The sequence below is a fragment of the Galendromus occidentalis genome, unplaced genomic scaffold, assembly GCF_000255335.2.
Source record: "Galendromus occidentalis unplaced genomic scaffold, Mocc_1.1 scf7180000077169, whole genome shotgun sequence".
Taxonomy (NCBI): Eukaryota; Metazoa; Arthropoda; class Arachnida; order Mesostigmata; family Phytoseiidae; genus Galendromus; species Galendromus occidentalis.
In genome coordinates this window covers 5,907-28,279 of record NW_003805157.1, presented here as the reverse complement: position 1 = coordinate 28,279, position 22,373 = coordinate 5,907, and the positions used below count along the sequence as shown (strand labels likewise).

The window sequence follows — 22,373 nt, the reverse complement described above, 5'->3', positions numbered from 1 at the left end:
ATGAATTATCCGGCGATGAGTTGTCTCAGCGTTCAGTTGTCGGCGATGAGATGTCGGCGATGAGTTGTCCGGCGATGACTTGTCATGTACCGCTCCCACCCATTCTACGAGCTTATGGATCATGCAACTGTTGGTTTGCTCCGACTTCAATTTCTTCTAATTTGTTCTCCTTGCTTAGGAGCTTAATTCTCTCTCCGTACCCTCTTTTTTGCCATGAACTAAATCACAGAAATGTTCGGGCGACCAAAGATTCGATATTTAACTGGTCCGAACTCCGCTCTGCCTTCTCATCGATCCCGTCGATTCGAGGGAGTTCATATCCGTGTTCGTATCTAAGGAGATGCTCCTACGTATGGTTTCGTGATCGGCTATGAGTTTATTTACATCACTGCATAATCGAGGGCCTATCGATGATTTCGAGCAGGGCATCGGCTCAATACACTGACCGACACATAGACTTACTATATTCTTTTCCGCGATGATTTTACGTAGAATTAACACAGCGTCATTAATTGGAGAGCTCACGAAATCCGCTGAATGTTATGAATGTTGGAGTCTTCCTCAAAAGGGATTTTTCGGCTATAGCGGCGGTCGCCTGAATTTTCTTTCAAACATTTTTTCCGACTCGAGTTCTTGAGAACCCTACCGATTTACATGTAACAGTACAAATTTATCTCAAATCATTCTCAATTTTCCGTCTGTCATCGAATTTCACAGCATTATCATGGCTATACTCCGGGTCCGTGAATCTTATTTGAAAACGGCTACCATACAAGGTTGTTCACACACGTTATCACGCTCCCCATGTTCCGAAAACACGCATTCATACCTACACCACATGTACGAATTCTGGCACGCATGAATTAAGATCACTATGCGAGCGAGTTGATGCTAGGGAAGATTCCTCCTCCGGGAAAGAAAAAACTGAATCTTTGCTGGCAGCATCTTCCAGAAAATCCCTTCCGCGGGGAGAAGCTCCCTCGAACCTAGTCTCCCTCGCAGTGTACTCAAATTCTCATGAGGTCAGTGCCGAGTACCGGGCTACATGCTCTCTTTCCAATTGATCGCTCCACTCTGTATATTGGGAGCCCACCTGTGTGCTTCGAGAACTTATGGGATTGTTCTCGGAAACGATCATGAACTTCCCCGAACAAGAACTTTCTGTTTACCGGATATTTTCAAACTATCTGACAGTCCCGCGGTGGAACCGATTGGATGATGTCATTCCAATTGAAGGGATTTCATAGATTGCTCCAGCCTCAGCTACGAAGGTAGCGATGAATCGAAGAGGGTGACTGAAGCGATATGGTTGTTGTTCCCAATGACCTGCAGGGAGCCATCCGAATTGAGGTGACGTCCGATCGACTTCCCTTTCATAACCCCGCTTTCCCAAGCCTGACTACTCACCTCGATGATGACATCCCCGCAACAACCATAGCAACTCGTTGAGCCGAATGGATTCGTGGTATTCGTCGAGCAGCCTCTGTTAAGGAGAACCGGTTTCTCCTCGGGAGGAACCAGGCGAGTAGAAATACCATCCCACTAGGAAACGGAAAGCCCAATTTTAGCCCGAGTTGTCTGCATGTCGATGGAGGCTGGGACGCGATGTTCCGTACTGCGTTCTCAGACAGGGAGACGAACTCCGTCGGACCATATTTAAAATAGAGTGATGTGATGACTATCCCCTGATCAGAGATTCGGCATACCTTCGAGAACGTATTGATGACGACCTTCGGTTCGCCCTGCTCCAGCGAAGGTAGAACCATTGTAAAATTGCATCGATGATAAATATTGAAGTCGTAATGACCCGGGAAATTCGTGTGCAGAACAATTTTTTTGGCAGTATGTCGTCTGGCGTCAAACAGAATATCCTGAAAACGATTCTTCACATGAAATACCGGATCCGAGGAGACATTTTGGATTCGATCCGATGCCTGATTGCCTCCGCCGAGGCCAATTGGTGAATGCAGACCCGGATCCTTCTCCGCTCGCCTCTGACTCACCAGACCCAGGGTGAAGTAATTGTAAAAGTAGTCCGAGCGCAGGTCTTGACCCGTTTCGTCCTCGGTTGCGCTCGGCGAGTGAATTCGCATTTTGTCCTAGAAAGAATCACCGAGCTCATTCTCCGAAGGCTAATTTCACCGTCAATATATTTTTGAGGAGCGTGATAGACCTGCACCTCAAAAATTTATCGCAAGAGTTTGGCCTTAAGCCATCATCCACATACCTCTTCTTTGTAAAATATCTTCGAGGGGCTCCCCAAGAGCGAGACGACATCGCTGACGCTGTCACCGAAGAGAATCGTTCTGCAATTCGTATTGACATTGTTTCACGGGGAGTTTTTCGGGGCATAGGATTCGAGCCTCATCTCCCCGAAATCGGGAGGGGGAACGCTCTCCGGGAGGGACTATGGTCTCTCGAGCTGCCGTCTGCTCTTCATCTCGTTACCTTTTCAACGTTTTCTTGGCGGCCATGTTCGTCCGGTCGTAGGATGCTTTGAGCACAATTTCGACTTGAACCCCTCGAGTCCGCCCTGGGTTACGAGGTCCCTGACCCTCATCCCGTATAACTTTAAGCTGCTCCAAGAAAATCGAGTCGCCGAACGTGCTCAGCGGCAAGGGAGGGGGTCTGAAAGATCCAAATCGTCATCGAGATGCTTGGAGCGTTGTTACGATTTTCGATACGCAGAAAACTCCGGTCTGGGGGACGGGTTCCTCTCGCGACCAGCTGAACCTACACTGTGTCTTTATGCGACGTTCCGGTGTAGATCGACATCCTCGAAACAACTGAACTGTGTAAACTCTGAAATTTAGAGGAAAATATCAAGGCTCGCGTCCGATGCTTCCTTGAATGATCTCCCCTCGCTATTGCATATTTCCTCCTTTATACTTATTCGAAGCAAAGCTTACGTTCGAGTCTTTCGCCTTCCTGTCCGCTGCAAACGAGAAACAGAGGCCCCGGAATTTCTGATGAAACATGCGCGCATCAGCGTCAAACTCTGTAAGAAAAAGTCTCCCTGAGACCTGAGCGGGTAGGACCGATTCTACGCTAGATTATTCTCTGCAAATGAGTCTTCGGGAAGTATCATAATATGGTGATCAGATGCTCCAGTTAGCGTGACAGCGATGGGACAAATTTCCCGCTTGATGTATAGGCTTGAGAACTTCCAATGTGTCCCGCTCTTGATCGAAAAGATCCCGCGCTGATGCAATGACAGCTCGCCTGACTGCCTATGTCAAAAATGATTATGATTTCGGGGAGCATGCTCGGTAACTAACAAGAGCAGCTCCGTACTCAAAAAAGGCCATCGATCGACTTCGTTGATTCATGGTTTTAAAGCTTGAAGGCTGTTTCTCTCAGCCCGCGCTCATTCATCGAACGATCAGGCTCGCGAGACCCCTTCTCGGAGCGATGCTCCTCAGTCAGTCTAGCTGTCTAGGTCTATCCAATCGGGCGACCGCAGTTGGTGAGGGGCCGATCGAGAGTCTCTCCCACACATCACTAGGGGACTCCTAGGCGTGTCCCGCCTCGATGGAAAGCTTCGCCATGGAGAGTGCAATAGAGCTTCGAGCCGGAGCTAGAGGCGAGCTGGTCCTCAAGCAACGGATCCTCACGGGTGGCAACGATTCTTGCAGAAATCTCGAGCGAGAAGGCAAGGACGGGACCCGAGAGAAAATGTGAGCGTGAACTGAGACTAGCCTGAGTCATGCGAATGACACCGGGGCGACTCTCGAAAGAACTCTGTCCCTTCTCGTAGGGAATAAGTATCTTCAAAAGCTCCGGGGCGTGCGAGGAGAGCTCTGGAAATGGACAGTAGGAGACAGGAGCGCCTAATCACCGGAAAACAATCAAACTGTGAGTGACGTTCTGGAGAGGCAATCGTACCAGTAATTCCCAAGACTCCAATAGCTCTATATTGTCGGCACGACGCCTATGCGGAGGAAAACGTAAGTTCGACATTGTTGCGGCACATGAATCCATCAGCGGATTCAGAGCCTCGGAAGGAGGCGGGAGGCATTCTTGAGGAAACCCACGGTTCACAATCGATCTCGGTCTCGCGATGATGGGAAGGGTTCTGAGAATCAGCTGATAGCATCCGGTGTCACCATTCCCGTGAGGATTCAGACAAACAACGATGCGGGAATAGCTTTCACGCAGATGATCTGCGTCGCGACGCTCCAGGCAATGACCGGGTGACGTTCACGCAAGCCTCCGAAATACCACCTCAAGGTTGCCATTCCTAATTTGATTAACCTGTACCCAGTTGAACGATGACCGCGATCGGGGACGAGAGACTCATGTTGCCCGTCTCGCGCAACGATCTCCTGCCGAAGGGTAAACGGGACCGCACACTCTTCATCATCATGCTAATAATGGTGCCCGTGGTAAGTATAAGAATCTAGAGCGACTCGAGACAAAACACATAATGTCCGAATGCCGCGACCCATCGATTATGCTAACGTTTTGGAGCGCCTTTCTCGTAGGTGTTTGTGTTCGATGTGTTCTGCGTCCTGCCGGAGGTATCGAATCTCATACCCGTTCACGTTCTCGGTGCGATATTCGTTCTCTTCAATATCGCCGCGAATATGCTGCAACTCATGTGGTCGCAACCCTCAGCGCGCGAGTTGAGTCCTGGAGTTCTGCCATCGGTGTTGATGCCCAACTGGTTCTACTGTCACGAATGTCACTTGAACGTTCCACCGAGGAGTTACCATTGCAGGTCAGGTACCTTCGGATAATCTTCCACGATTACCCGGGAGCGGGACGAACCGAGAACTGAACGGAGGGAATCGATATTCTTTTCAGGGTTTGTGACGCTTGCATCCTAAAACAGGATCATCACTGCATGTTCGCAGGGAAGTGCGTCGCCTTCGGGAACCAAAGATATTTCGTAGTGGGCGTTTTCTACATCTTGGTGGGCACCATTTACTCGCTGACGATGCATTTCGACTACACGGTAACTCATCATTTGGGGGGATATCGGTGGAAGCTGATCCTCGTACAGCTAGCCCCGCATTTAGGATGGCTTTTCGGCGCGTTTGACATGTACGGCTTCCTCGCGGCATCTTTGAACTTGCTCGAGATTTGCGTCATGTTATTTTGTGCTACACTCCTGTACAGTCAGGTGAATGATTTCTCCCATATAGTCTGCCTGATTCTTGTGCCTATTCCTCGTCTCGTTGTAGTGTCCACTTCTCACAGCTCGTCATCGCTCTCTTGATGTCCCTTAAGACTCCATTTATTCTTTCTAGATCGCCTGCGTCCTCAACAATCAGACGATGTACGAGAGGAAACACGAAGTGAAGAAGTTCAAGCATCCGACTCTTGAGGAAAACCTTCAAGAAGTTTTTGGAGAGCACTACATTCTTGTTTGGCTTTGGCCACTCATGGAATCGAAACCAAGGGGCGACGGGATCAATTTTGTAGACTACGAACGCCTTGAGAACCGCAAATCACTCTAGTCCGTGACGTCGGAACTGCGCAAGCAGCCGCTCAACCAATATTCCTCTAGGAAAGGATGTGGGACCTTAAATTGACAGTGAACGACGGGGTTCTCGATCCCCCGGTATACGTTCGAGGTGCTTGACGAATCTCCGCAAAACGATTCGAGTGAAGAGCACTCTCGAAGCTTACTGGAGCCACAGAATCGCGTTTCTGAATCATCCTCACTCAGACACTTTCTCGGACGTCGAAACGAAATATAACACATATATTTATACACGATCGCCGAAACCCGTGTGAATATTGATGAAGATCACAAGGACCTATTGCATTTTTTGTGAATAAATTCTGAGCCTTGATTCCCTCTGAAATAATTTCCAAACTGGTCGGAAACTCGGGCGAATATCCCCTATCTTATGATTTGAGGCACTCACCTCCGGGATAGGTCGCACCGAAGGTTTCGTCGATCTGATCGCGGGTGGGTGGGACATCCTGGGGGAAATCAAAGAATCTTATGCTTCTCCTGCTCTGCCGACTGAGGGGAGAATCGTAATCAAGATCGTTTATCAGGGAGCGACAATCGCGTGCAAACCTTGGAACAGAAAACAGTGCCCGAGTAAGTGAGTTTCACTTTAGACAAGTTCGTCACCTCGATGAGCTGGAAAGAATAAATCAAATCTGAGGAGAAACTCGGAAATATCCTCTCGACCGCCATAAAAGCTCGTCATCCTAGACACGTTACGTCTCTGCACGAATCACTCACCTTCAGTCTTTGGGTAGTAGGTTCGAAGACCAACCGGATTCCATCCTGTCGAAGGTTGAGAACGATATCTCCGGCTAATGGATGCTTATCCGAGTAGCTGAGCTCAATCGAGTGGATGATTTCGAACTGCCGTTGCAGATTTTGGATCACCTGGTTGATCGACATACCTAGAAGGAAACGTCGCATTGACATGACCGATATTCGAATGCCGATTCCGCGTTAGACATTATGGGCTCGCGAACAGCTGAACAGATGAATTGCGCTGAAACCAACCCTCTTGCGCCAAGCTCTGATCCCTTCTCTTTGAATCTGAGTCGACCCTTACATCGGGCGCTCTTTTCTCTATTTCTCTATTCGGATCGAATCAGGTTCATTGCCGCGTGAGACTTCTGCTCTTCTGCGCGCCGGAAAGCACGAGACGTTTTCGGCTCGCCCTTCGAAGGCGAACAAACCGCGCAGAAGAGTCCACGGCTCTAACAGGGTCTTTTCCGTCATCGGGCTCAAGGAAAAACCCCACTCCGCGCGAGCCCATCTCGATGGACGAAGCGGAACTCCTCAGAACACTCCTCCGGAAGTTGAGCCCTTATTGCGCCTTATGGACTTCCTATTCGCCATCACGACTGTCGACGTTGCCACAAAATATTCGCATGTGATTCATCACCTAATTCGCAGCGACATGTCCAGATCGCGGCGGTAGCGCGATGCGCAGATACCAAGTTCTGTCAGAGACTCCGTCGTCACTGCACCAGTTATCGGACCAGTCGGACAATGTTTACATTCTAATCTTTCTGGAATAGAATCCATATGGGGCCAAAATCCCTCTCCCAGGCGTCCCGGGAATCTGCACTTGGAAACAGTCACAGCGGAATTCCGTCCACTTCAAGGGATGCCTCACAATTCAAAGAAAAACATATTGAGGGGAAGTTTTTTTCTGGAGATCGGCGATAGATAAGCGAGGGGGGACCAGACTCACACGTCAAAAAAATGGGGAGCGCGCACCTTTACTCTCTGAACGAAAGAGGGGCCGAACTCGCAGTGAAACAGTTGCATTCAAGAGCGAAAATTGGAAAAAAAAGCTCAAAAAGTTCGCCATTTGGAGCCTCCCGGTCCGATTCAGGAGCCTCTCGAACCGGATGGAAGACCCCCGACGTTCAAGAGCACCTGCTTCTGTGTCCGTTCTTCGTCACGATATCGACCAGAAATCTCAAGATACAGCGCGGGTAGTTTACCATGTTTGCATTGCTGACTACCAGAAAAACAATGAGTCGAAGTGGTCCGCTGCCAACATTCACTGTTCGCTTCCTTACTAACCACCATAACCACCGACAAGAGAACCACCACCATATTAGAGAAGGGATTCAATATTCGAGTACACCTACCGAGAACAAGTTGGATGTCATCGTTTATCAGTGACTTTTCCGGCACAACTTGAAACTCGAGCATTGCGACTGATCTTGCAGACTGAGCAAACTGTATCTCTGGATTTCACCGTTGACGTCGACGTTCCGCAGTAGCAACACCAGCTATATGTTCGTTGGAATCAGTTTCCGAGTCCCATGAATATTTGAAACTGGAAACGCTCCTCACACAGAGCGAGTCCCTGGTCAGAGACGTCCGTCCACGTCGCTGAAGGCGGTAATTTTCACAGGGTTCCCAACCCTGGCTGAACAATGGCCAGTCAGTCAGTCATTCACTTCTCGTCGTTCTTCTGTCTCGATAGCAGCAGCAGCGAGACCAATAGCAAAACACTGGATCAGCTGGTCTCAGGCAGCTGCGTAGCCGTGACGTCACGACCAATCGCTGGCCGCGGTGGCGAGGACGACGCACTTGGCGCATTTGTTCGAAAGCGTTGACTTGCTCGACGTGCTCCGATCCAAGGATGTCACACAGTCAATGGATGAACAGTCAGCGCGTATCGGAGTGGAATTATTCCGAGATGGACCGTATAATAGCTCACCCATCTACGAGATGTACGCAGGTACTAGATCAAAGCAACGCCTCTCGGGGGATAAGGGATCGTTCCAGGGTTCGTCGTGAATTCATCGTCAGAGATGAACATTATAATCAGCCATCCGCTGATGTCATCACTCCATCGCTTCGAATGATCGTGAGCATGATCTCTCACCTCAGGATATTCCTTTGTGCCCGAAAAGCGTAGATCCCATCGAGTGATCGGGAGGTCTCGAAAGCATCGAAGCTCCTCGAACTATCCGCGCACTCTCTTCCGCTTCGTGCGCATCCCGGGATTAGCGTTTGGAGTTTATCTCCAAATCCTGCGATGAGTTCGACGCCTCGAGATTCGATCTTCTCGTGATTCTCCCCATGGGCTATGATATCTCTCTAGTGACACTTGCTCTGCGGGAGATAGTGACCTCCGCGATCGAGTCGATACTCAATCCGCAAGCGGCATCCTTCCCTCGGCTAGAATCCTCGAGAGGAGAGAGCGAACTGCCCCGTCATCATTGATATTATTGATACGTATGGGCAACTCCAAATACAAGTGAGTCGGAGATTAGGTCAGCTCGGACTGAATTTTCGGAAAGACTATAGTTGGTCTCTCATGAGAATCTGGGACTAGCATCAGCTGAATCAGCTCGAATGACGTTCTCCGAGGAAGCATTCACATCATTCCCCGTAAACGCGACATATGGAGCTCCTAATACTGTCTCCTTCGATGTTGGCGGCTTTTTTTCTTCTTTAGTCGGGACGAGCCTCCAGAGCTGCGTGCGCCTTTGCACGGGAAATATCTCGGCGGGAGGTCCGCCGCGGGAGTATGTAACGGTATGGAGCAGCGCGATCCTGACGGCTTCCTCGCAGCAGCGATCCGAAATAGAGAGTATTGATGAAATCAACTCGAATCCGGGGGAAAATTAATTCATTCGACTGCCAAATGAGGAGCTGAAGCATCTGGCGTGAAGCTCCGGTGCGACACCATGGGTCGGTTTCTAGGCGTCGAAGACCTCTCTGGTGTCAACAAGGAAGATAAGAAGACAGCGAGACATTGTCGGGTGAACGTCGCTAATTATCTCTCCGTAGCTTCATCTCTTTCTCTCCACTATCTCATTGTCTAGCGTAGAGGATGCCGAGAAACGATCTTCCCAGTGCGACGCGCAACTCCTCACATTCCGGCTGTCGAGTATACCAGCATATGAGTGCAAAATGGTAATCCGCATACCTACAAGCCTACAATTCTTACTCTATTTATTTACAATATTATTTATTTTCATTGCTGATGATTCCACAGACGACCTACTTAGACAGAGGTCCAAAACCCGAAGGAGGCCGTTTCTTGAACTTTCACCATGTCACCTTTTGGGTCGGAAATGCGAAGCAGGCCGCATCATACTACTGTGAGAAACTGGGATTCGAGCCCTTGTGCTACCGAGGACTCGAGACAGGTTCGTTCCCTCGATGCTTCTGACCGAGTCATATAATAGTATTCGCTGTTGACGGTGCATCTGATAGCGCTCAAACACATCAGCGCAATTTCAGGCCATAGGGAAGTCGTCAGTCATGTTGTGCGGCAGAAAGACGCGATTTTCGTTTTCCAAAGTCCCCTGAACCCAGGAAACAGAGGTACCTAGACGAGAATGGATTCCGAATGAGAGATTCCGAAATTGAAGTCTAATATTCTGTGATTCGTGTTTGGCGGAAAAAAAACATCATGGTCTGAGTGTTGAGCTGGGTGTTTCAGAGTTCGCAGAACATATGGAAAAGCACGGCGACGGCGTGAAAGACATTGCTTTCGCCGTCGAAGACCTCGATTACATCGTAGCTCTCGCGAAGCGACGAGGTGCGGAGATCCTGAAAGACATCAGCGAGGAGAGAGACACCCACGGTTCCGTGCGCTCTGCGACCCTAAAAACCGTGAGTTCCGAAATCCGAATCGCCGCGGTTCATCCTATACCATGAGAAGACGAAGGAGCTGCCCCTTATCGGGGAGCAAAAGGAGCAGAAGAGCTCCTGTGGAAGAAAAGACTTTGGTAGAATTTTGATCCGCACTAATGGGGAAATGTATCCGCAGTGCGGGGATACGTCCCACACCCTCGTCGAGATTGGAGGCTACAGTGGTCCCTTCCTCCCGAATTTCCATCCGCATCCCGAATCTACGCCCAACAACACCTCGGTGAAACCTCGGAAAGGGTGGGCTTCTTGAGGACATCTCTATGAACCAAAGGTTTCAATCCGCGGCCTTGACGAATTTCGTCGAATTCCGTTCTTAACACCTTTTCCCCCTCCCCCTAGGGAACCTTGCGGCGTTCGCTTCGTCGATCACTGTGTTCTGAACCAGCCAGATGAACAGATGCTCCCTGTCGTGGAATGGTACGAGAAAATCCTCCAGTTCCACAGATTCTGGTCTGTTGATGACAAGCAGATCCACACAGAGTATTCCGCTCTGAGGTGAGAAACTTTTGACGATCTCTGTGACGCTAGGCTCGTGACTCCCCGCCAAGGAGGAATTCTTCAGTTCCTCCTCTTCAGATATTGCCGAACTTAATTTTCTATCGTTGAGTAGAGTATAGTCGATTTGGAGGCGATTTTCTTGAACCCAGACGAGACGACACTGACGCGAATGCCGATCGTATCGCTTGATTCAAGACGCAGGAGGTAGTTCCGCCTGTCTTCTCATGACGTCGACCATCCCGCGTCGCTAATCATTCGCTGGGAGACTGTTCCTCGATGGAGAGTGAAAATGGCACAATCTTATCATCTGCGTCTCGTAGAACGAAAACGTGATCGTTGTCATTCTACACCTACGCAGACGAATTCCCGTCGACTCACGCCCCCGATTTCATCATAGGACCTTACGAATCCGGATTTTATTGCGAAGCATGTCTAACACAAGGCATATCGATTCACACCAGAGGAATCCGATTATCCAACGGTCTGCGTACAGACGCACCTTCGGTTTCGAGAATCCTAGGGACAACCCGAGGGAGTCAAGCCTCGGGACATTTGGCGTGAAAGCGAGCGATTTCTGAGCAATGATATTTCCGGAGTATGCCAATCGAGACTCGAGACATACAGAACTTCCAGACAGTCTTCGTCGTCGGATCTTGGCTACGGGGCGATCCAGGGGACGATTAGCTGACTTCCCAATTCCACAGATCAATCGTCATGACGAACTTCGACGAGACGATAAAAATGCCTGTCAATGAACCTGCACCTGGGAAGAGGAAATCCCAAATCCAGGAGTATGTAGAATACTACGGAGGTCCTGGCACGCAGCACATCGCCCTGAACACGGACGATATAATTCGATCGGTGCGTGGATCATCTCCTCGACATGTGGGCGTAGAATCGTGATTCCCTTCTTCTGTATGCCTAATTCATAGCGGGGTTTCCAGATCAAGGAAATGAGAGCTCGAGGAATGACATTCTTGAAAGCACCAGACACGTACTACCAGCAGCTCCGGGACAAGCTCAAAACATCTAAGGTGATGAGTATAGTGAATGAATAATGAATGAATATCCCGTGATGATCTCGGTGGAATCAAAAAGTACCGTGCCACTTCTTTTCTGAACGCGCGGGGAATCGCACAGGTTCGAGTCGTCGAGGATCTGGAGGAGCTTCAAAAACTCTCGATTCTCATCGATTATGACGATAATGGGTATCTGCTGCAAATTTTCACCCGCCCCATGCAGGATAGACCGACGCTCTTCATTGAGATCATCCAACGCAGAAACCACCAGGTTCGTCAATGATCTGATGCCCCATATTTTTGAGCTGAGTTAGACTCGGCCGCGCGGATCGAAATCTTCAATAGCGAAATTTTCAATTAGGGGTCGCGATGTTTCTCCTTTCGCAGGGATTCGGTGCCGGGAACTTCAAGGCTTTGTTCGAGGCTATCGAGCAAGAGCAAGCTGCTCGAGGAAATCTCTGAGTGTTCCCGAGGTGGAGTTCATAAGCCAGAGAAGAAATTACTCTCTATTCTCTATCCGGTTACCTGCCGGGGAGCCGTCGACTTGTTGAGGAGGATGAAGAAGTCCTGTGGATGAGCCTTCCGCGTCAAGGAGTCGGCTTCTCGCCTCTCGATCCCAGCATAGCGTAAACAGATTATGAGACGGTACCGAAGGAAGAAAATGCGCCCTCGAGCTTCTCTGTATTCACGTGGATTTATTTTCGCTAGAATAGGAGATACAATCCAGAACTTTATTCTGCTATTCACCTCTTATTCTCATTCATATATGAAGTGATAGGATAGAAAGAAATATCGCATACATTGTCCATCAAAGTCTCATATGTTCGTCAACCGAGAGACATGGAATTCGCGGATCAAATGAAGTCGATTGGCGCGTCCGATCGACTCGGTTCCATTCCTTCCAGTTATGGTATCCGTCGTGGATAATATGTGAGAGTACCCAGACTATGCCCTTTCTCGATGATACCTTCCGAGCTAGCGATCCCGAAAGCCCAGGTGGGGACGTACTGATTCAGAGATACATAAATTCAGACGAATGCGCCGGATCCCAAGCAAGGTCGAAGAATGAGGAAGGACCTCAGGTCCTATGCAGTCCAGAGGAATACAGTTTTCCCCACCGCCAGTTTTCCCGGGGACTCCATACTCAAATTCAGAATCGAATCGGAGAGCTCTACTACATTGTGAGCGCTAATCACGTGTTCGTGGACGAGTAGCCAATGGAATTAGATTTGGAGACCGTGACAACTGAAAATGCGACAAGCCGGGATCTGGACAACGAAATGTCCCGAAATGTTCCCTCCCCGATTTCCCGTCAAAAGGTTGAGGATCTCTTCCGCCCATGTACAACTATGCAGACATCCACAATTTCCCTTCCGTCATTTCGCTCACTCATTTCATTCATTTCTCGCGAATTTCCAGTATAGAATGCCAGCTAGGAGACGTATATTATGAAACCAAGCGCGATATCGTCATCAAATCGATCTCTGGATAAATTTTTGGTAAGACTAGAGCTTCCACCATGAACTTCTCTGAACTCGTTGGTGTCCTGCCGACGGAGCGCCGACGGAGGGAAGATTAGGAACACCGGATGGAGAGAATCCAAAAATGATCCGAATGCGGGGAATTCCAACTGTCAAAGATTTCTTCCACTTCCGCTCCCGACTCCGACAGCATGTTTGGCAGTTCCTCACATGGCGCTCGATAGATCGGTAGACGAACTACCCTCGACATCAAGGAATGGTGGCTCTAGCATCGTAGGCTAGTGTTTCAGCATCTTACATCACTCGACATTTCGCTTTTTCAGCCCAGGGGTTGTTCTTCTTGTCGGGAGCGTGGATCAGGGGGTCCGACTTCTCGTTCTCCTCGATGTAGTCTCGCATCCTGGAAAAAGGTCGGATCGTGAGCATCTTGCAAGGGTCTCCGCCGAGGGGGTAGCTAAATGAATCTCGTATACTTGAGCGAGAAAGGAGAAAACCCGGGAATTCGGTAGATTGATCCCGGTGATTCGAAACTCTCCGGCGGACATCTAATCGATGAGTTTCGGACCGAGACTCGTATGCTCGGAATGACTCCGACGCGGGCAGAGCGGGGACTCGAAAGAGCTCCCTGCATAGCCTCCGCGATAAGATACGACGCACCGCTCCGGAATCCCATCCAGGTGCTCCGTCAAGTCATCAACGGCCACGGCCAGCGCAAGCCAGCATCAATGCTGCTCCACGAACCGGGACGAGCATCCGTGAGATTCCCGTTCACAGCCCTCGCCGACTTAGATCTATGGGGTATTTCCGGGAAACTTCCACGAGGCGGATGCGATTGGGACGGACTCTCCTCCGAGACAGAGACTGGATCGCTCCCAGGTCTTGCCCCTGAGACGGAGCCCGGGCTGGTCATTCGTTCTCGAGAGCACTTCCGACTGAGTATGGTTCGTGGGGAAACCATCGCAGTAGAACACTACGTCTCCGAGGAGGCTGCAAAGTCTTCGCAGATGACTTCAACTCTCGTCGGGACTTGGAACAGCGAAACGAATTTAGCCGCCCCTAAAAATAGCTTGGTCCGCCAGGAGATCTATTGTCTCATGGAGCGAGTCTTCGCGAATACTCACGATTGGATGCTTTTGCTCAAGGGCCATCTTTCCATCTGGGCTTGGTAGCGGAGATTCTCGATCTGTTTCTTGAGCGAATCTTTGTCCATTTTCGGTAGTTCTGCTCGGCGCTCTGGGAGCCCTCTGAGAGTCTCTACGAGCGATATTCACACCTAGAAGAGTGCTCACAAAACAATATGGCGCCAGCGCAGGACCAAGTCGGGAGCAGACGACGATGGTGGGAGGCACTAAGCACAATCATGGCGCTGTCGTCTATCGATCGCTCCGGTGAGAGCGAAAGGATCAGGGAACTAGTGCATTCGATTTCATGCGCGGAAGTCAGTCGAAGATTGCTCGAGCTGAAATGTTGACTCCAGGGGCTCCGGGGCCCTGATGACTCCGGGGCAGACAGCGATTTTCTAGCGTTTTCTGGTCGCAAGGGCTATCTGCCCTATTGAGCTCATCTCGCGGGAAGGGAGCGCAACAGGAGCGGCGATCCGTTGTTCATTGCTCGGCGTGGGAGAAAGGACCCGGATTTTGCCTGGGATTGAATTTCCGAAAGGGACATCGGTCTCAACTCCGGAATCTATGAAGGGCTCTACATTTCTCCGAGGTGTAATTCCGTCTCGCCGAGGGGAGTCGCTGACTCGATCCCACGGACGACCACTGTGCGCTGAGTTTTCAAGAAACCGAGGGGCAGGTAGCGTCCCGGTCACTCACCGCTGCCGAGGACGTGGAACGCAATTGCGTACTGTGCCTCTTCGTTATCCAGAGCGGACTTCTCGATTCCAAGGCCAAAACCCCGACTGGGTGCCCTCCTCGGATTAAGTTTCAGTATTTTTTTTGCCCAGGAGATTTTTCGATGAAGCGTCTCTCACTCAAGCCGAAACCCTCCATGGAATCTTTTAGTTCACTCATTTCGACTTCGTGAGATCGCAATTTATTCGTTATCCCCCACGCTTGAGGACTTCCTTTTCATTTTCTCCGTGGGGAAATCGGTTCTTCATGCGAAAATGTCCTCCGTCGGCCGATTAAAACCCGTGCGATTCTGACGAATCGGAGAACCGTCAAACACTGGACAGGCCATCGCCCTGGTACCGAGATCGAGAAATTGAATTTCCAAGAAACAGCATGCTTCGGAAATGTTCCTATGCTGAGAATCAGGAAGAGGGTCAGTTTCCTCGACTCCAGATCGCTCAGAGGGTTCGGGTTTCCGAGGAGTTATACTGGGGCGAGATTAATTGTCCTGCCTCGCATATGAGGCGCTCTCAATCTTTTTCGAGCAGTCCCTCCAGTCGGAAACCTGCATCCGATGAGGGTGAACCGATCATGACGAAGCCCCTCGATCTTCTTGTTCTTATCATCTTAAGCTCCGACCGACGAATGATCGAATGGTTCGAAGGATCGCTTCGTGCGCTACGCTTCCTCTATTCGTGAAACGACGTGGTTTGTTCAAGTGGATTGTTCTGGCTGCAGTCGATCGAACTCTGGTACCTTCCCCCGCGGAAGTGGTCCTCATCGTCACGCGAGCATGTTTCGCAATATACTGTCAGATCCGACGCCAGAGATGGACATTTTATGCATGATATGAACCCGCTTCCTACTCCTTATACTCGATGGGTGAAGCTCATGGTTGGAAGCCGGCCGGAAAATGTTGGCGGAAAGCTGTCGATTTGGATAAATTCTCAATTAGCCGCCAGAATGTGGGAAGAAATCTCCATCGGCGGCATGAAACTGCACATGGTAGCTGATTTCCTGCTTCCTGTCAGATTTGTAAGATAAGACATCCTTGTTCACGAGCTAGCTAGTCAGACAGCGGTTCTTCGATGGCTAAAGGATGTTGTTCCGACTTGTGAATTCTTTACGAAGTATCAGGATGCGATGATTGACCGCATATGTGCATTCACTGTAGACGGGGCTTCATGCAAAATGCATACGAATAATGAATTGAAAGGGCGTGTTGGACTTGGTAAGATTTTGTACATATCGAGGCTCTTTCACCGATGTCTGCATCGAATGCTGACCAACTGCGGACAGCGGCCGATGGCGAGATCGCAAAGTGTCACGGTAGAGAAAATGAAGAAGAAAGTCACGTTTCTCGCCTTTTCCTCATCGTCCACATCGGACCTTAGGAAATTCAAGCAGGGAATCCCGATGAATATGGCGACACAGCGAGTGAGCGCGGTTTGAGTACGCGGTCCACGTGCGCGTTCGATGCTCACGTTCTGCTGACGTAACGCTCAGAAACTACGGAGCTCGGAAACTCTTTGCAGAATCACTGTAAGCAGCCGGTTTCATCCGCGGCCACTTCGCATCAGGACATGTTTGGCCGACGATAATCGCGGCTCTATGATTGGATCTCCCGCATCAGACGGAGCTCTTCTTCTGGTCCTCTATTAGATGATTCCGAAGATTATCGAATTCACCGATAACGTTCACGTTTCTCCGACATGGTGCATCCGGACTCAACCCCGTACGACCGACGCGTGAGAGCTCGCAGGAAAGTCCACCACTGACGAGGTCAGCCGAATTTTTCGAAGAAATTATATTTATTCATCTCTGGTTTGATTAGTCGAAACATTTGGGATATTTCGTGCTGGTCGCACTCACCCAAGGAACGGATACAGTAGAAATACGCCGTGTCTCGCTACACTCTATACACACTCGCCGTATCTCTCTGCACTCCCTACACTCTATACACTACAGAAGTGAGGAAGATTAGGGGATGGGTTACAGGCGCGAGTGTTGCCAGAAATCTGGGCAGCCTAGAGGGAATGCTGATTGCGCAGACCCGTCGATTCCCCAGGCGGGGACGTGGGTTCACCGCAGCCACAAGAAAATTTAGGTCCTCGGGGTGTGGTCGCGTGGAGCTGCCTTCGTTAAGAAGTCTGGGCGATACCGCTCGACTAGCAGGGAATTCCCTGATTCCTCTTCTTCCCGATTCCCAGACTTCAAGCATCGATTTTCTCGGGCTGGGCACCCAGCTGGTCTCCGTTCGTCGGGTATTCTCGTCTAATTATGGGAAATTGTTGTTTTTCGGATCCCAGATGAGAACACTGTGTCAGATCAGGATAGAGAAGATCTCAGCCGCGCTTGCGCTCTAGAACCACGCCCGAAGAGCATTATCGATATTTACTGGGTCGCTGTGAGTTTCCATCCTCTATAAGTGAGCCCCTTCTCTGGGGATCGCTGGGGATTTCGGGAACTCCGTCCTGAAGTCCAGAATTTCACCGTTTTTGTCTGTCCCTGTCGGGTTGTTTTCCGGTTCAAATTGATGAGCCTCGGAGTCAGCTGTTCGGGAATGTCGGAGCTGCCGGGGCCTCGGCCCATTGGAATAGAGGCCAAGGTTTTACACCAGTGGTGGAGGCTTCCATATCCGTTAGATCTGATTCAGAACCGCTTCCCAATGATTTGATGATCGGCGTCTGGGGAGGAACCATACCAAAAGATGCAAGAAGATGTCGTGAAGGCCTCCAATACCTGAAGTTTCTGTCTCTCCGAGGTAGGGATTCTGGTGTGCTTGGGATGGCTGTATGTCAAAAACCTTTCATCGAGAATGCTGAAGCAACGGACCGAGTCGGGGTATCATTCTCGATATCATAATTGCTTCTGGGGTCGGTTTGTGGAGCTTGAGGGAAGCATCGAAGGCACTATTCTTCGCTCGTAAACGCCGACAGGGGCCGGAATCCTGAGCGGATACACAGGTCTAATTATTCCTTCATACGACTACCACTACTCTCGATCTCAAGTTCCCGTCGGATATCTCAGAGAGCGAAGTCATTCGCTTGCTGAAGTCGCGATTCAATTGGTTAGTTCAGAATCATTGGACTGCCGCGGTAGGATCAATCGCTCCCCAGATACAGCCCTCGAACCCAGTCGGTTCATTCCCGTTCGAGAATGAGCGGGGCCGAGGATCCGGCGGAATCAAAAAATCATATACGCGCTTCAACTATCAACGGCACATTGCTCTGTGTTGCTGTTGCATGAGGGTGGATTGATCTGATGAGGCCGTCTGCAATCCGTCAGATATGACGGGTGGATCCCAGATTCTTCCTCATCGCTCGTCTCTGACATGACATTTTTCCGTGAATTCAGAGAAGTGCATGGTCTTCAGCACCTGTTCGTAGGTGGCGGTCTTCTGATTTATCACCACGCTTCCTTCTCTCCCGTCAAAATGGCTCACGTGGCAAGGTATTTCTATCTGAGAAGGGAACGCACGTTGCGCGGCTGCATCGACATCAAGCAGCTCTCCACAGCTCCCTTCTCCTCCACGCTCCTTGCGGTTAGCGAGAAGGCTTCTGCAGGCTGTCCGGTACAGCCTATCTATCCGTAGAAATCCTAATCAATTTTTGTGATGACTCAAAGTTGTACGGCTGACTACAGGGGGAGTACAGAAAATATGGAGGTCAAAAAGTCGGATGAATCCTACCTTCGAGCCCTATCCGCGCTGGAATATTCCTCGTGAGAAATTCCCGTCCGTGCTTTGGACTGGAGCCGCGATGTTGCGCTGTTGCGTAACAGGGTGAATCCGGAGCCTGTTTCGATCAGATTCGCATTCGGCTAACTGCACACCGTGGCAGCGCCGGACGCCGGAGAATGTCGCGCTCTGGCCTTCTTTTCTAGGAAATAAGCAACTCTCGAAAGTGCAGATCATTTTGCAATAGTTTCGATACACCACTCTCAGGAGCGAGAATCGATGGGCCTGTAGTGATTATTACCAGAGCTAGGAGACTTGCACGGCACGAGGATCTCTCGAATGGTGGGCTCAGAAACATTGAGGAGGGGCGAGCAGAGTCGCTATAAGCAAGCGAAGAAGGCTTCGGAGAAGAAGTCGCAGAAGGGACTTGGGTTGTTTCAGGCTCTTCCTCGCATGTGTGCTCTACGCTTTCCTGAGCAAAGCATACTCCGATTCTTCGAGGGTACACCATAGTCGGAGACACGAGATCGACGCCCACTGGACACCCTCATGAAAATATGTTACGTTGCGCTAGAAAGACATTCAGACTCGTTGTGCTCAATAATTATCTGCAGATGTATCATAGTTCACTACGTACGAGATCATAATCGAATTAAGGCATAGAGAAAGACAGGAGGTAATGGGGGATTTGTCAGGAACTTTTCCTCGGTAATCCCGCGATATCGACTTTACGAATGCGGGAAAAGGCACGGATACGGATATCATTGAAAAAAAATGCGAAAATGGCTCTAAAGCGCCGGAAAGACGCGCGGAGCGAGCCAAAGTTGCCCGTCCTAGTACTTTTTCCTCGAACGTGTTGACTGGGTTAAATGGACTTAACTGGTTAGCAGGAGTAAAGTTGTACTATCGACCCTTTCTCTTGTTTGAAGCAGCGGACGGTTCTATTTCCATCATGTGCATTGTCTAGACTTGTCCGAAACTTCGAGGAGCCGTCAAGGTGAGCATTTGATCTTCAGCTCGCAAATTAACCAGCGATAGATTTCTGGCCGAGACTCCTCATCAGTTTAAAATTTCTCCGGAATCTGGTCGCTGTTCAGAATCCCCACAGACTCGACTCTCAATTGGTCGAGGAGAAGCGAGGATGTTGCTGGCTTTGGACACCACATTCGATTGAGCTGTAGGAGCTTCCGATATTGGGACGGGATATTTGGGATTGAGTGCCGCTGTCCCCGCGGGAACCCTCCACTCGCCTCCCCCAGTATCAGCTGGCACCTCGGAGGCGATGTCGGAGGAACCGTCCGATCCGTTTATAAGAGACCCTTTGAGGAGTCTGGAGGGCCTCTTTCGCATTTCACGATCGGTTTTCTCTCACATCCGATGTCATCAAGATTAGCGCCCATGATATCGGAGAGCGGAAATGTGTTTCTTATGGCCGCTTCTCTCTTATATCCGAATCTCTTAGAAGTGGGCGCGACTGTATATCGATCGGCGAGTAGCCTTGAGCTGCTTGCTCAGATTCGGGTAGTACACAAGCCCCACACAGCGCCTACCGTCAGGGTTTCCCAAGTCCCGGAAGCTTCCGTTCTCCCGTACTCGAGGGCAAGGCGGGCGCGACGATCATCATGACGAAGGATGTTTCGAATGGACAGAGCTGGAGAAGCTCCGACCGATTGAAAATAGGGATTCTCCACCATTTCAGTTCCTGGAAAGGACGGCTCTTGTCTTCACGATGCAGACCGCTAAAATCGTGCAGATCATCCGGTGCTGGTGCCTGAAAGTCTCAATAGTAGTCTACTTGCTCATAGTGATACTTCACCCGCTATTCGTTTGGCATCTGTGGAGTTACTGGTGTATGCGACAAGTTATCGTGAGTTCCCGTGATTTTATGGGACAGGGCGAGTCTCCTTACGCCATGGATCGAGAAAGCTCCGCTAGAGGGGAAAATGCAATCAATGATTTCCTTTCTTTCCCGTTCCCAGTTGTTCTACCTGCCAAGCACGCTGCTCATAGTGTTTTGGGAGGCTTTCTTCTCATTCGGCGCAGTGTTCGCTTTCATCACCAGGGGGAATAAAGACGCTCAAGCGTTCTACCTGAAGGTCCACTTCAGCGTAGTATACTATGTATTCTTCAGGTTCATGCACGGTAAGTCCAGTTTTTGGTGTGCGGTGGGAATTCGTCATACCCACTGGTGATCTGAGCAGGTACTGAGGCCACTGTGGGACACTCACATGATCTTCCATGCCTTGGTTCAGGGTGTGAAGTTCATGGTTATGAAAATCTGCCGAAGGGTGGTGCCATGCTCGCTGTGTTCCATGGTCCCGCCATCCCTCCCGATGCTCCTTTCATGATGAGCCTTTCCTATCTGAGAGATGGACGCTTGCTTGGGTGCTTTATCGATAAGAGCTTCTTCGAAAATCCATTTCTCGAACACTTCTTCAAGGTGGAAATTTATAAGAACTTTACCCATCTGATTTTTCGAAACAAGTTTTCTTCGAAGAATGACACGAACGAGCTCGATTCTCTCACCGAATCTGACCCTTGCAGCTCGTGGGCTGCAGCAGTGGCCGACAAGAATTCTTGGAAGATCTGAAGAATGGTCATCTGAGAGGCGTGGCCCCCGGTGGCGGCGACGAGGCCATGTTTAGCAAAAACTACAAGTGGGTGAATGTTTCCTCCTCGAAGGAGGACGTAGAGCACTCGAATATCGAATCGGTTCGAATTCATTTCACGAAAAACTTTCTAGGCTGGAATGGAAATCCCGATCCGGATTCGCGAAGATAGCCAAAGAAGCAGGGGTTCCGGTGGTCCCGATGTTCACGAGGAACATCCAGCATGGAACGCTCCAACTCGAGTTCCTAAGATCAGGTACAGTATAATTTTTTCCGGGCGCATTTCTGATATACGACAAGTCGAGTGAATTCTTCGCCTGAGTGATTGTGAGATCTTGAACTTACTCAGCGTGAATCTTGACGATTCCTTTCAATGACCTATTTCAGAAACCGTTCAACGATGGTACGAGTCAACGAAATTCCCCATCATCTTACCCAAAGTCTACCTTCCCGTGAAAATGAAAACCTGTCTGGGCGAGCCGCTTCTCTGCGGACCTGATGATCAGCCAGAGGCCTTCGCGCTGAGAGTGAGCTGATTAGCATAGGTCGCTGCTGGACACAGAGGGATCGAGCTAGTTTCGATCGGTTCCTCTTCCATGTGCTTTCGAGGAATGACGACCAGGGGTCGACGTTTCAGTGTAAGAGGGCGATTGAGGATCTGCGGGATAAGCACCAACCACCAAAGCAAACCTATTGGGGTGCCCTCATGGAGAGGCTTTGGTAGTCCTGTGATAAACGGCTGAAGATGTTCAGGAGAGTCATGCGCCTTCGTACAAGGTAGGCCACGAATGCATACGTCGCCTCGTATCCGCGCTGCTGACCTAGGCGATGTCCGCACAGTTCAGCTCGACAATCCGAAGTTTCGATAGGTGAATTCGCTGCAGAATATGATGGAGTTTAGTTTGCTGTGGCAGCTTCCACAGCTGTGAGGTGAGCATTCCAGGAGAGGTTGGATTCGAGGATCACACCAAGGCATTTAACCGAGGGGGACCACGGAATGGGGACAGTCTCCCAGACGATGCAACCGTCAGGGTTGATAGTTCCCGAGTTGCGGTGACGGAAAAGGAGGGCAAAGGTTTTAGAGGTATTGACGGTGAGACGGAGGGTAAGGAAAAGGTTGGGGATACGATCCAGAAAG

The 22,373-nt window shown here is 50.1% G+C and overlaps 4 protein-coding genes across 4 annotated transcripts; 3 read left to right on the top strand and 1 right to left on the bottom strand.

The window, feature by feature from the left end:
• Window positions 1-363: 363 nt before the first annotated feature.
• LOC100900919 (UPF0183 protein C16orf70 homolog) lies at window positions 364-7,747 on the bottom strand. Its single transcript, XM_018638746.1, has 12 exons — window positions 7,585-7,747; window positions 6,206-6,372; window positions 6,035-6,100; window positions 5,877-5,934; window positions 2,910-2,998; window positions 2,738-2,802; window positions 2,449-2,628; window positions 2,228-2,306; window positions 2,004-2,099; window positions 1,707-1,871; window positions 1,408-1,542; window positions 364-1,326 (listed from the first exon to the last, which is right to left on the bottom strand). Exons 1-12 carry the CDS (start codon window positions 7,646-7,648, stop codon window positions 1,264-1,266), a joined length of 1,227 nt encoding a protein of 408 aa, XP_018494262.1. The 5' UTR covers window positions 7,649-7,747; the 3' UTR covers window positions 364-1,263.
• On the top strand, window positions 4,272-5,787 carry LOC108863965 (probable palmitoyltransferase ZDHHC24). The gene is made up of 4 exons (XM_018638747.2): window positions 4,272-4,385; window positions 4,485-4,720; window positions 4,807-5,125; window positions 5,253-5,787. The coding sequence occupies exons 1-4, from the start codon at window positions 4,272-4,274 to the stop codon at window positions 5,460-5,462; spliced, it is 879 nt and encodes a 292-aa protein (XP_018494263.2). The 3' UTR covers window positions 5,463-5,787.
• A 1,564-nt stretch (window positions 7,748-9,311) lies between the features above and the next one.
• Window positions 9,312-12,431, top strand: Hpd (4-hydroxyphenylpyruvate dioxygenase). Its single transcript, XM_003741372.2, has 10 exons — window positions 9,312-9,367; window positions 9,450-9,603; window positions 9,698-9,781; window positions 9,900-10,072; window positions 10,230-10,348; window positions 10,451-10,606; window positions 11,314-11,470; window positions 11,554-11,643; window positions 11,750-11,899; window positions 12,016-12,431. Exons 1-10 carry the CDS (start codon window positions 9,365-9,367, stop codon window positions 12,088-12,090), a joined length of 1,161 nt encoding a protein of 386 aa, XP_003741420.1. The 5' UTR covers window positions 9,312-9,364; the 3' UTR covers window positions 12,091-12,431.
• Window positions 12,432-20,355: 7,924 nt separating this feature from the next.
• On the top strand, window positions 20,356-21,762 carry LOC100901063 (transmembrane protein 68-like; the record flags this gene model as incomplete). The annotated part of the gene is made up of 6 exons (XM_029110922.1): window positions 20,356-20,493; window positions 20,606-20,768; window positions 20,879-21,066; window positions 21,171-21,283; window positions 21,370-21,491; window positions 21,623-21,762. Coding segments are annotated over exons 1-6 (864 nt in total), but the record flags the coding sequence as incomplete, so codon positions are not given.
• Between the last annotated feature and the right edge of the window lie 611 nt (window positions 21,763-22,373).